At 36.3% G+C, this 14,472-nt stretch overlaps 1 protein-coding gene across 1 annotated transcript in view; it reads left to right on the forward strand.

Moving 5' to 3' along the window:
* Positions 1 to 13,839, forward strand: part of LOC306866106 (homeobox protein PKNOX2-like) — a 69,977-nt gene extending 56,138 nt beyond the window's left edge. The window contains exons 5-12 of the mRNA XM_079411127.1: positions 5,043 to 5,214; positions 6,351 to 6,536; positions 7,609 to 7,744; positions 8,148 to 8,245; positions 10,214 to 10,333; positions 10,915 to 10,991; positions 11,159 to 11,337; positions 12,528 to 13,839. Of these exons, the coding sequence (XP_079267253.1) occupies positions 5,043 to 5,214; positions 6,351 to 6,536; positions 7,609 to 7,744; positions 8,148 to 8,245; positions 10,214 to 10,333; positions 10,915 to 10,991; positions 11,159 to 11,337; positions 12,528 to 12,772 (1,213 nt within the window). The 3' untranslated portion in view covers positions 12,773 to 13,839. The remainder of the gene's footprint in view (positions 1 to 5,042; positions 5,215 to 6,350; positions 6,537 to 7,608; positions 7,745 to 8,147; positions 8,246 to 10,213; positions 10,334 to 10,914; positions 10,992 to 11,158; positions 11,338 to 12,527) is intronic.
* Positions 13,840 to 14,472: the final 633 nt, after the last annotated feature.

The following is a 14,472-nucleotide window of genomic DNA, read 5'->3' on the forward strand; positions in this document are numbered from 1 at the left end:
TCATTAATTCATTATTTCATTTCCTTAAAAGAATCCGTGAATTGGACTACTACTGTATTTGTTTTTGAAACTTATAATTTGATTACCACAGATTCAATTTGACAACTCTGAAGTCTTTGAAGAATTAATTTCATTACAAGGACCTACTCATACAAATCATTTGTTTGTGAATTGAATTACAATAGTTTGTTTTTATGTTTAGCCAGCAAAAAGGAAAAAAAATATATATGTAGAAAAAAAGACGTGTCATGATGTAAATTATCTGATGGGTGGTCCTGAATTCAAGTGGTGTTTTTTCTTTCTTTCTTTCTTTTTCTAAATATTATATACACAATTATTTATTTAAGTCTGGAGTTAGTGAGTCTTCATCCAAGTTTCATTTCATTAAAACCACCTGCTCATAAGTCATAATTTGTTTGGGGATATGAACTACTGGTGTGTTTGTTTTTGGACCTTTTTTCACTCATAATTTAAAACTTAATTTAAAGCCAACATTACTCAGTTCTCTGTTCATTTTGAAGCCATGCTGCAGTTCAGTAAGTGAGTCCGCTGTTAATTCACTTACTACTCTGACAGATTCATTGATTCAGTCTGACAAGTCTTTTCTTTACAAGAACCTGCTCATACAAATCACTGTGAATTCAAAGTGACTAAAGTTTGATTTTCTTATGCGTTTTGTTTGCTTTCTCAAACCTTAAAGGGATAGTCCATCCAAAAATAAAAAAAATTGTCTTTCCAAACCCATATGACTTTCTTTTAATCTGCAGGGAGAAAAAAATTAAATCAAGAATGTTTCCATTAAATTCCTTTGTATTTCAGTCCATACATTGGAAGTCAGTCAGAACCAAACTGTATTCCTTGCAGTAACCTGCTCTTTGGAATTATTCGTTTGTGATTTGAAGTGCACTTTTTTGTACACGTCTTGATCTGTATTATCTGATGAGTGAATTCAAAGTTCTATTCTATTCTAACAACTGCTTTTTTCGTCTATCATAAAATGTAAAAGTCCTTCTAATGGCCCCTCTGCTTAAAGTTATACGAGCCCACTCTTTCACATTTGAGGGATGGCAGTCTGGACAGTCTTTCCCGCAAGAGTTGAGAGATGATAACTAAAGGTTAAAGACAAATAGCATTAAGTGTTTCATTTTAACCGGCACATTTTGAAAGATTAACCGATTAGCTCGGCACTTTGTGGCACACAGCCTCACCCAGAACGCATAGATGAAGAGATTTAAAAGTCTGGAGTTGCTCAGAGAGATCAGATTACATTTAAGAGTTTTTCCAACCTCATTTAGCCTTTGAAACAACCGAGGCAATTAGTTTATAGAGTAACTGCTGTAAGTGTTCTGGCCATCTTTAGTAACAAAGATTTTACTGCGCTTGTTATGTCGTCTGAGATAATGCAATCAGAAATGTTATGTTCAGAATTAGAGCTGCTTCATGTCCATCATCCCATCTGTATGCAAGGCATGACTAAAGGTTCCAAAAAACAGACGTAGTTTCTGCTGCAGATGAATGTTATGAAATATAACCTCCTAATGAAGATAATGCAGCATTATTAGACTCACTCCAGGGAATGTGAGTGTTCGGATGAACCTGTGCCTTGTGGCTTAACTTTCCAATTCGATTTTATGCTCTAATTTCTGGGTAGTTTGTTCCTCAGCCTACTTGCCAAATCCTCGGAGAGCTAAATTGATAGCATCCTTTGGCTTTGGGCCTTTAGGGCTGTGTCCGGGTTATGATCCAGGCCTGTGAAGAGAGAGAAGGGGAGAGATAACCCAGCCATGCCCTCCAGGATTTAGTGTGACTGGGAAGGGGAGAGAGGAAGAGGGGCTGGCACAGCGGAGGGGAGCGGGACGAGCCCTGAGGGAGTGCAGATCGCCTCGCTGCTCAGCACTGCGAGCCTGTTTAGTATTCCTGTCACATCAGCTGGAGGGAGCGGCATTAAATTGGGATCAGGCAGATTAGAGTCTAATATAGCCAGCTATTAAAGGCTGCAAATGAGAGTGGTGGGTTACAGCCGGAGCCTGCATGGGCCCCTCACCCAGTCTCACAGCTTTTCTCAGTCTCTCAAACTGGCTCCTCAAGAAAAAAACAATACATATATACACACAGGAACCCACATAGGATAGGATAGGATAGGGCACTACTTTGGATACAATTTTGACAGTGTTTCTTGCATACAACAACAAACACAGCACAAGCTAATGTGTCCGATCTGGGAACAAATGACTGTTATGAACAGGATCTTTTCATTTAGAGTCAATTAAAAGATTCACTCATTCAGTGTCATTACTGAGTTTGCAACTGACTCCTCATTGAACAGATTCAAAAATGTACCAGGAATTGTTATTTGTGACTAAAGAAACATACGCTCCCATTCAAAAGTTGGGGAGTCAACTTTGTTTTTTTTTGCATGTATTTTCACCAAGGACACATTGAATTGATCAAAAGTGGAAGTAACAACTCTTACATTCTTAGAAAATATTTCAAATAATTGCTTTTAGTTTGAACTTTCTATTCATTAAATAATCTTGGAAAATATTATTGTGGAAACAATACATTTTAAGCACCACAGCTGTCAACTTTGATAATAAACACCAAATTATAAAATAGAATAATAAGATAAAATAATAGAATAAAAGGATATTGTGACACTGTATAATGGAGTAATGGCTTTTAAAAACATTAAAATAAAACAATGTTACTGTTTGTTCTGTATTTTTCGCTTAAAGGGGTCATCGGATGCCAATTTTCCACAAGTTGATATGATTATTTAGGGTCTTAATGAAAAGTCTATAACATACTTTGGTTAAAAATTCTCAATGGTAGTGTAAAACAACACCCTTTTTACCCTGTCAAAATCAGCTGTTTTCAGCAAGCCGTTTTAGTCCATGTTCTTTTAAATGCTAATGAGCTCTGCTGACCCCGCCCCCTCTTCCTTGAGGTAACAAGCCGTTCTCATGATACTGTTTACTTTAGCAATGGAATTTGATAACTAGCACGTTATTAGGAAAGGCGGTTTGCAAAGATTCATAAAAGAGCCTTATACTACTTCTTCTGTAGGTGAGGCTGGATCACGAATGATTCGTGCGAACATAAATGCATTTAGGCAGATCGGGGGGTGCATTCCCTTCAAAAACAAAGGTAATCCACTGTGTCTTCAGCGGCTCAGATATCGGGAGAAATGACAACTGCGATGTTCATTATTACAACAACAGAACTCCTCAATGGCTTATGAGATATTATTGTCTGCATCAGCTCCAGCTTCGAAAAAATGGTGGACTGATGACAGCTCACTCAGGGCGGCTCTAAGGTAAAACGCTAGTGTCAATCAACAATCGTGGGAGGGCCACACAGACCGGCATCTGAGAATGACTTGATATGAGAAAGGGGAAATGATTTAATGAGATTAAAATTATATAATTATAGGGTGGTTGTGTACACACACTGCCAACACACATTTCAGTTCAAACAACTTATAAAAGTGCATGTCGCATCCGATGACCTCTTTAAATGCAGCCTTGGTGAGAATAACGAGGCTTTTTTATTACAATGTGAAAATCTTACTGACCTTACACACTTACATGAACTTATACACTTGTATAAACCATAAACAAATATTTGACTTTTTACAAGGTGAAAATATTGTACACAGTGATATTTATATTGTATAAATCCAGTCAGGATCACTACCATGACAGCAACAAATGGAAACTAAAACACTTCTAAACAACCATCTTTCAATGATCATTGATCATTAATCAATTTTCAATTTATGATCTTACTGGATTACTTATGACAGCATATAGGACAGAGTATTCATGGAAAAGCATGACCCTTAATCATTTGTGGTGATATTGTTTTCTTATTAATTAAATCAGAGTTCTGCATGTCAGGCTAGGCTTGGCTTTCAAGAAGCTGAGCTGAGTGAGCTTTCATTAGGTTTGCTCTTCAGCAGAAGCCTCTCTCTAGACAGATTTAAACCAGTGCAAACATATTCATTCTCTGATGATACAGGAAATGTTAATGCTGTTAACATGACAAATGTCAACTTGCTAGAAGAAACCTTTAGACGGAGCTTATGCCTACAATCAGATGAAGATGACAGATTATATATTCTGTTCTGCCTGCAGCAAAGAAGCTGGTTATTTTCTGGTTAACATATTAAATGCTGCTTAAATACTGCTTTTTGCATACTGTGCAATATATACTCAACTTCCTACAGAATATGTGAAACATTATGGTGTATAAAAGGATATACACTATCATTTAAAAATTTGGAGTTGGTGAAATTTTTTAAATGTTTATGAAAAGAGTATCTTGTGTTCACCACTACTGCATTTATATGATCAAAAATACAGTATTTTTTATTATTGTTTCGTATTTAAATATATTTTAAAATGTAATTTGTTCCTGTGATCAAAGCTAAATTTTGAGCATCATTACTCCAGTCTTCAGTGTCACATGATCCTTCAGAAATCATTCTAATATGCTGATTTGTTGCATTTCTTCTTATATCAATGCTGAAAAAGTTGTCCTGCTTAATATGTTTGTTTAAACGATGGTGCTTTTATTTTCATGAATAGAAAGTTGAACAGAAAATCAGAAAATTTGTATCAATGTAAAAGTGTTTGATCACTTTTGAACTGTAATGTATGTTTCAATAAGTAGTATAATACACATCCTATGTTGAATTGTGTCTATTGCATATAGAAATCATTTCTTTACAATTAAAAAGTTATTTTGAATTTGGAACCCAAATTTGTGTAAAAATGATTAAAAGTTCAGTTTAATCAATATGAGTCAATAGGGAGTGTTAAAAACCACTTGTTTTTTCTTCTGGCTTCATTACGTTATTTTAAAATGAAAGGATGAGTCAAGCACATGGCATTATGGGATACAAGTTCACACAGTGTGTTCTAGTTGTACAGCTCTGAATTTAGCAAGTCATCTGGGACTTTTTACATTTGCATACTGCCCACAGTATACTGTATATACTGCATGCTATAAAAATAATAATAGCCATCTCTGTCCTGCAGGCATCCTCTTTTTCCTCTTCTGGCGTTGCTGTTTGAGAAGTGTGAACAAGCCACGCAGGGATCAGAATGCATCACCTCTGCCAGCTTTGACGTCGACATCGAGAACTTCGTCCACCAGCAAGAACAGGACCACAAGCCTTTCTTCAGCGAGGACCCTGAACTAGACAACCTGGTAAGCACTCATTAGGCTCTTGTGGCTTCATTTGTATCACCTGCCGTGCTTCTAATTTCAGCTCTTAAAAACCTGTTTACTTCCTTTATATCGAAATGTCACATCTGCACTGCCCTCTGCTGGCATAATTGCACTTTATACATCTTTTGAGGTACTTTAATTATTAAGCAGCCTAGAAATATGACATTAAGTAACATTTTATTGAAAATAAAAAATCAGTAGTATTAGTCACAATGGCACTCGGCCACCTGTTGTCCATAGCTCTTTTTTTTTTTTCTCTATTGTTCTCTTTGCTTTAACTCTCCTCCTCATATTCATCATCTCTCCTCTTCTGTGCCCTGCAAGACAGTTAACAGTAATTAGAAATTAAGGGAAGGAGGAGGAAAAAGGTCACTGTTCATCATTACCGGGGCGCTCGGCCGACTAGCACTGCTCAGTCAATTAACTCTGCATCTGTGTGCTTTACGACACACTGGTCACACACGGGCCTTCCGTTCACTAACTCTTCACCGCGACAGTTATAGCGCCCGCGCTGCGCCTCCTTCTCGCCTCAGAGAGATGGCACTGAGCCCTGATTAAACGAGCTGCAGTAATTGGCAGATTTATCTCCTCCTTGGCAAAGCATTTTTTAGCCCATTTGGTCGTCCTTGAGTTCTGACTTTGGGCGGTGACTGTTTGAATGGGTAGCTGGAACGGAAAGTTCAGTCGTGTCCAACTGTATCAGCAGAACTCAAAAGTGTTTGTAGCATTAAACAACACAACCAGGCATATAGTGACAGAGAGGGCTGGCTAGGTAACCTCAAATAATTGTGGGGGAAAAAAGTGAGAAAAGCACTTGTGTGATTGTAGTTGATTGAAAGGAATAATTCATTTACAAATTATTTTTTTATTAATATTATTATTTACTCACACTAATGTAGTTTCAGATCCATGTAATATTCTTCCATGAATTGAGTTATTTTGCAGAATGTCCTGGCTGCTCTTTTTCATACAATTAATGATAAAAAAAAGCATTATGAAAATGGTGCACAATACATAGGTCTTCAAAAAAACACTAAAAAATACACTGGTTTATACCACTCTAATTCAATCATTTTTCCTAAACTGATTCCTGTATCTACTTTTGTGTAATGTAGATGGTGAAGGCGATACAGGTGTTGCGGATTCACCTGCTGGAGCTGGAGAAGGTGAACGAGCTCTGTAAAGACTTCTGCAACCGTTACATCACCTGCCTCAAGACCAAGATGCACAGTGACAATCTGCTACGGAACGACCTGGGCGGCCCGTATTCACCATCACAGACCAACCTCGGCCTGCAGCAGGTCACTCACAAATACAATCTCCCTAGACCTTCAGTCTAAAGGCTAAAGGTTGTTTCTAACACATAAACACAGTGTCATATGAATGCACAGACTCTCACACCAGTAACATTTACACTTGCACGAACACAAGCTCCTCTCCCGGGGATGCAAAAGGTCACATCTGGCTTGCCCTCGCTGTTCCTGCTGAACTTTGCTGACCTCTGCGTGAGAAGACTTAAAGTACACACTTTTGGACGTTTCATGTAGAACAGTCAATCGATTACAATTTAATTAAAATGCCTATCAAATGTTCGGATTAATCAGAATTAACCACATATACTTTACTGTTCAAAAGTTTGAGGTCAATAAGATCTTTTTATTTTTTTTCAATTTTATTCAGTAAGGAGACTTTAAATTGATCAACATTCCATCCATCATAGAATCCTGAAAGAATGCATTGCAAAAATATAAAGCAGCACAAATATTTCCATTATTGATAGTAATAAGAATGCTTCTTAAGCATAAAATTAGAATAATTGAGAGATTTCCTTCTGAAACTACAAAATCTTACCGACCCCAAAATTTTTAATGGCAGTGAATTTGTAGAGAAAAAAAACAAGATCATTTAAACCATTATATTTAGTTTATTCATTTTTTGTTGTTTATTGTTTTATTTATTGATCTCTTATTATTTATTTATTGATCTCTCTCTCTCTCTCTCTCTCTCTCTCTCTATATATATATATATATATATATATATATATATATATATATATATATATATATATACATATATATAGGGTTCATTTTTATTTTATTTATTGATCTCTTATTTATATACAATTTTACAGTATTTACAATATTTACAATTTATTATTTTTAATCATACTAAACACTAACATTAATTCTCCAACCCTCATTTTTTTTAATTGTGCTATTTTTTTGTTGTCTTTTTAAAAATAGTTTTAGCAATTGATTATTTTTTAATAATACAAACTAACATGTTAAATTGGCAGCCATAATTTTTTATCAAATTACTTTTCCCAAGAAACTGAAATGTGGACACTAACCAGCGTTTCGTCGTCCTCTTCAGGACCTGCTTCAGAACTCATCCCCGTCCCTCACCTCTGTCTCCAGCATGATAAACCCCTCTGGGATCGTGGTCCCTGCCGGTTCGCTGCAACAGAACAATGTTGCCATGACCACTATCAACTCTCAGGTGGTCTCAGGTGAGGAGGCCAATCATCAGTCCCTTTTGCTTGCTATAAATTCAGAGATCGCAGCTTTTCTTTCCAAATTCATGACATCTAATGGAAGCAAATGCGGACTTCCATGTACATTATCTACATTTATATAGCTCTTTCTTTACTAATTTTCTCTGGTTACACAGAACAATACTTTCACATTGTGAATAAAGAATGTGTATTTACTGTGAAATCAATCTAATTAGCCTCAAAACAAGAACTCCTTCTCCTCTTGAGCCGCTCTGAATACCCTTTTGTTTTATTGTGGTGCAGTGAAAGGGAGGTGAAATGGTTTGTTTTTGTGCTGCAGGGTAATTACAGTATGTTTTCAACAGGCAGGTATAGTGTGTGATAACCGCGCTCCCGTGTCTGTGACTGATTCCCACAGGTGGGACGCTGTATCAGCCGGTGGCAATGGTTACCTCACAGGGGCAGGTGTTGACCCAGGGGTTACCACAGGGAACCATCCAAATCCAAAACAATCAGGTGAGGGTAACCGCTCGACAGACAACACATGCTCACAGGGCTGTATCTTCACAGCTAATGAAACTCTAGAAATCTGTCTAGAAATGTCTAGACTACGGCACCATGTCTACAACACTGAATCGCTGCTGTTGCAAAGAAGCAAAAGAAGTTTTCTGACATTGTATCCATCCACTTTATATTTTCTGTCTATATTAAATATTAAAGAATATAGATTTTTAAAATATGCATAGTATGTAAATATTATTTGTTATGCATTTACGTGGCTTCAGACACTTTTATTTATTGTTTTATATATTTTGATGCCTGCTAATGATGACTTTTTTTGAGGCCTATTAATTTAGAGCAGCATTGGCCTATTCATGTAACACAAGCAGAACAAAATTCTGTGTAAATAATTAATAAATCCATTCATGCATTAATCATTTAGTGAATGCAACAATTAATGTAAGAATGGTTTTACACATTTAAGATTAGATTTTTTTTTTTAAATGAATTCATATTAATTCAATTAATTAATTTATTTATTTATTCGCATATTGAGGTCTTGCAGATTAAGCATCTTAAACCCTCAGAATGGTGTAAAGCAAAAGAAAATAGTGAATTTAGCACGCATCCGTTAAAACTCTTTTGCATTTTTGCTTGCCTTACATTTTTATTTCTCCAATCGTATCATTAAAGCACAAAATGGGGAAAATAAATAAATTATAAGAAAATACTAAATTGTCATTATTAAATAAAATATTTGTTTTAAATCTGAATTTTCTATATATTTATTTATAGGTATGTATATGTATGTGTATATATAAAGAAAATATGATAAAAGTATAATTAAAGAATTTAATTAATGTAATAAAATGTATATTATGTATATTTGTTTCTAAAAAATTTAAATATATATATAACTATTTAAATATACGCATATACTCTTTTGCTTTTCCTCTTTTATTACTCGTTTTTTTTATTGGTGAAGTCAAAGTTCAATCTGATTGGTATTCCACATTAATGCTTGCCGTGTAGTTAAGATCATGATGTTTTTGCTCTCCAAGTGTGTACAGGATGTTATTTAGGAATTCTAGAACTGTTAGTTTGTATTTTAATGCCTCATCTATGAGTCAGGTGAGTTGGGGTTTGATAGACAGCTGGAGCCTGTGTGGATACCCAACTTTGGGCCGAGGCGCTTCACTACACGCAGGCTGGGAATAGAGTTCCGCCCGTAGCTACATCTCCGACAAGCTTTCAGTAATAATACCCCTGCATGAAACCTCCAATTAATTCACCCTGCTTCCTGAATCACACACTGTGTGTGTGTGTGTGTTTGTGTGTGTAGAGGAATGGGGAAAGAGCCACATGACACCCAGCTGCAAATGTAATGAGGAGGTTGTTTTTAGAGCTTGATTATTATTTATTTATTTAAAAAATTTTAAATCAGTGGGGAGCTGCTGCTTTTTATGGCTTTCAGTGGCAATGGTAGCATGAAATTAATTATCCTTATATTCAAAGTGGAAATGTTAATTTTTCCTTTTTTTTCTATTATTAATTTATTTATTCGCACACAGAGCTCTCGCAGATTACGCATCTTAAACTTCTCTGAAATGTTAATATGCCAGTCTCAGAATGGCGTAAACCGAAAGAAAATAAATAGTTAATGTAGCATGCATCCGTTAAAACTCTTTTGCATTTCCGCTCGCCTTACATTAATCGTACTTCAGAGCGTAAAATAGGTTTGATGAAAAGAGAAAAATTGACTGCATTTTCCGCAGCTCTTTTACTTGATGAAAGGCTTCAGTAAATGTACCCTCCTTGGCTTTAATTTTAGGTATCACTACTCCCATTGCGTTGCTATGGTGACTGAAGGCATTCCTGCCCCTGCCAAAGAAATGGTGACTGGCGACTCTCTTTGTTTCCATGGCAACTACCCCTCCCTCTCCCCCACTCACTTTCTCGTCTCGCTTCTCTCTTCCTTCCAAGGTGAACCTGGACTTGTCCTCACTCTTGGACGGCGATGACAAGAAATCAAAAAACAAAAGAGGCGTCCTTCCCAAACATGCCACAAACATTATGCGTTCCTGGCTCTTCCAGCATCTCATGGTGAGAAAAAGGAAGTGTTTTCTTCTTACATTGTTGCCCTACAAACCAAAGAGAGGCTTGGGGAGTTTAAAATGCACTTCATTTTAATCATATCTGGTTCTGAATCTGAAATCATTAGAACTTAAACATGGGGCCTAATGGATTGAGAGTAGGACTTGTAACCCAAAAGGCTGTGGGTTCGAGTCTCAGGTCCGGCAGGGATTGTAAGTGGGGGGAGTGAATGTCCAGCACTCTCTCCACCCTCAATATCACGACTGAGGTGAGACCCTTGAGCAAGGCACCAATCCCCCGACTGCTCCCCAGGCGCTGCAGCATAAATAGCTGCCCACTGCTCCGGGTGTGTGTTCACGGTGTGTGTGTTTGTTCACTTCTCCCTGCTGTGTGTGTGTGTGCGCGCTTGGATGGGTTAAATGCAGAGCACAAATTCCGAGTATGGGTCACCATACTTGGCCACACATCACATCCTTTCCTTTCCTTTTCCTTTACATAGATAAATACAAACATGTACATTTACTTAAAAAGACTAAAAATAAAGATATACCTTTTAAATAATACCTTATCATTTATTTTTTGGTTTCCAGCATCCGTATCCTACAGAAGATGAGAAAAGACAGATCGCAGCACAAACAAATCTTACCTTATTACAGGTGAACAACTGGTAAGAGCGACTGGTGTTTTTAATGTAATTCACAGCAAAATGGCGCCATCTAATGGCCACAAACAAAATCACAAAACTTGTATATGCTTTACTCGTAGTATCCAGCAGAAATCCTGATATGTGTCTTATCCGCGTCATTTTTCTAACGCTCTCCTGTGTTTTGAAAGGTTTATCAACGCCCGCAGGCGTATACTGCAGCCCATGCTGGATGCCAGTAATCCTGACCCTGCTCCCAAAGCCAAGAAGATGAAATCTCAGCACAGACCCACGCAGCGCTTCTGGCCCGACTCCATTGTAGCTGGAGTCCTGCAGACACACGGATCCCACTCCACAAACAATTCAGACAGTATGTAATATGAACACATTCTCTAGTCAAGTGTTTCAAAGGGAAATAAACAGGAAAATAAGAGAATCAATAATGCAAACTGCATCAAATATGAGACAAATTCAGAATTCTGCAATACAAAGTTCTACAGAAGACTGTAGTGTTTCAGTTCAGTTTGATTCTGTTTTTTAATTGCAGATGTTACTGACATAGTGGCCCGGTTTCACAGACAGGGTTTAGACTAAACCAGGATTAGGCCATTGTTCAACTAGGAAATTGAAGTCATTTTTATTAACATGCCTTAGAAAAAACATTACTGGTGTGCATCTTGCGACAAAACAAAGTTACTGATATATTTTAAGATCAGTCAGTGCAAGTTTCTTTCAGTTAAAACAGCTCAGACTTACACTTTAGTCTGGGACTAGGCTTAAGCCTTGTCTGTGAAAGCGGGGGATAGAATGCTAATTATTAAATAATTAATTTAGAGATTTTAAACAATCAATTACTCTTCTATCAAAGTTAAATATAGAATATCTACTTTATAAAATTTCATGACTTTTTCCATGAGATTTTAATATGTTCTGTCACTTTTTTAGGCTTGAAATGGAATGGGCATTATAGTTTATAGCATATTTGACATATAATAAATTACATTTATCATATATATATATATATATATATATATATATATATATATATATATATATATACACACTACTATTAAAAAGCTTGGGTTTGTAATGATTTTATTCAACTAGGATGCATTAAATTGAATAGTGACAGTAAAGATGTTTATAATTGATCTTTTTTTAGAATTTCATTAATAATGTTACAAGATTTCTATTTCAAATAAATGCTGTTCTTGTGAAATTCCTATTTATGAAAGCCTCCTGAAAATATGAAAAAAAACATTGGTAATAATAATAAATGTTGAGCATACTAGAATGATTTCTGAAGAATTTCATGTGACTGGAGTAACGGATGATGACAATTCAGTTTTTAAATAAAATAAAAAAATTACATTGTAATATATGTTAAAAAAGAAAACAGTATATTACATTTTTATACTTTATTTTTGATCAAGCAAATACAGACTTGGAGAGCATTTTACCAATTTTGTTTTTAAATGGATGAGTGTTCCTGGCAGTGTACAGTAATACCTGTTAGTTAAAAAAAATCCGTATTTGTGTTTCTGTGTGTATGTTTGTCAGATTCTCTTGGCATGGACGGCCTGCAGTCTCTGTCCTCAGACTCCGCCACACTGGCGATGCAGCAAGCCATGCTGGCAGGAACCGAGGATTCCATGGACGGCACAGAGGAGGAGGACGACGAAGAGGAGGAAGAGGAGGGAATCGACGACGAGGAAGACGAAGAAGAAGAAGATGAAGAAATCGAGGGAGGCAGACAGATGGCTCGGAGAGATCTGGACCTCAACCACAACGAAGGACTTGAATAAAGGATCAGATAGACGAAAATGTCAAAATTGACTTAACTCCTACTCATCCCCATGGCAACACATCTCAACACCGCCTGAAGGTTTCCAGTGGACACTAAGTGCCGTGGAACATCCAATCAGAATGAAGAGGAAGGACTCGATGAATGAATGAAATTCATGTTAAAGTGAGAATTGGAAGGAGGACAGAAGAACATTGTACTGTATATTGGGCTGTTAGCCAAGCGCTCATGCTACTCTCACACATATAATCCATTTAAGCCTTACTTTGTTTTATATGTCTCTTTGGTTCTCAGGTGTCTTAGCATGACATAATGTCTACCCTCTTACAGTCATATTGATAACCATGCAATGAGTGGATGTTTTAGGCATGTTTCTTTCTTTTTTCTTATTTTTATTTTTGTAGAGTTAATGAAATATTCAGTCTTCGAAGATTAAAAAAGAAACAATCTAAATGCCTGACAGCACAATGTATGTACATTTGATAGTGATGCATTTTACCCAGACACTTCATATTTATTTTCCAAACTGTCGAAAGGCAGTGGCACAATCAACAAGGATGCTGTCCGCCTCGTTTAAAACAAACGCATGTTGGGAGACTCGACGCAGAGTGCCAAGCATCTCTTACACGTACGGAAACAAAACTCTCGTGCCCTTCTGAAACCGCAGGACCTACAAATGACATTTACTGAAGAACACTGCAGGAAAAAAAAAAGAGAGACATACTTACAGGTGCGTATCCCACCCTGAAACGCCCCTCTTTATTTTATGTGAAGGACGAAACAAAAACTGTGAAGATATTTCTGAGCTTTTCAGCTTATTGTGTCTACAGATTTAATCACCTGTTTCTGATGTGATGTTTAGAAAAGACAGGATGTTTCTGAATGTTATTGCAGTTGGTCTTTGTGAAGTACATGTTTCTCATTATCCTTTTCTTGGTTGTTTTTTTAAATGGTTCTTCCAGAGCAAGTGATGATAGGGGAGCTTTTTAATTATTTGTTTGTATACATTGTTGTCATAATCTATTGTGTTTCAGTAGATCATTTTTGATAATTAAAAAATATGACTCTAGTGGACCTGGGTGTCATTTTGCAAACTAATATATAGCTACCACAAATACATGCAACTTTTTGCTAAATGATCAAATGATCACCATTTTGTTGCAGGATTGTTATTGTTAGCTAAAATTAATTGAAAAAAATGGCTTCATTTCACTTAAGATAAAATAATAAAAGAAAAGGAAAATAATAATATTACATGTTATTATGCCCCGAGTCTAGGGAATGAATGGGGCATAATGAAGATAAGGTTGGTAATGGATTCCCAGAAATTAAAGAAATTAAAGAAGAAATCACTTCGGTCGGGGACCAAACAATGAAAACAGCATCATGTTACCTATGAGAGAGCAGAGAGAGTGAGAGGGAAAAGAAAAAAAGAAACAGAGCAATGCAATACAATACAACAAACAGGGATGGGCAGTAATTCAAATACATGTAGTTGAAATACAAAATACTATTTTATATTTAAATACATTTAGTCTTAGTATTTTTGTATTTTCAAAATACATCAAATACTTTTTGCCAATCAACCTCTTTATTAGACTGCTGATTTCCTGTATCAACTAGTTCAAACATGCCACTTTCATTCATGTGAACTGCAGCTGTATGACTCCATCTAGAATTGGGTAATGACATTTTCTGGAT

The sequence above is a fragment of the Barbus barbus genome (genome assembly GCF_936440315.1).
Source record: "Barbus barbus genome assembly, chromosome: 47".
Classification (NCBI taxonomy): domain Eukaryota; kingdom Metazoa; phylum Chordata; class Actinopteri; order Cypriniformes; family Cyprinidae; genus Barbus; species Barbus barbus.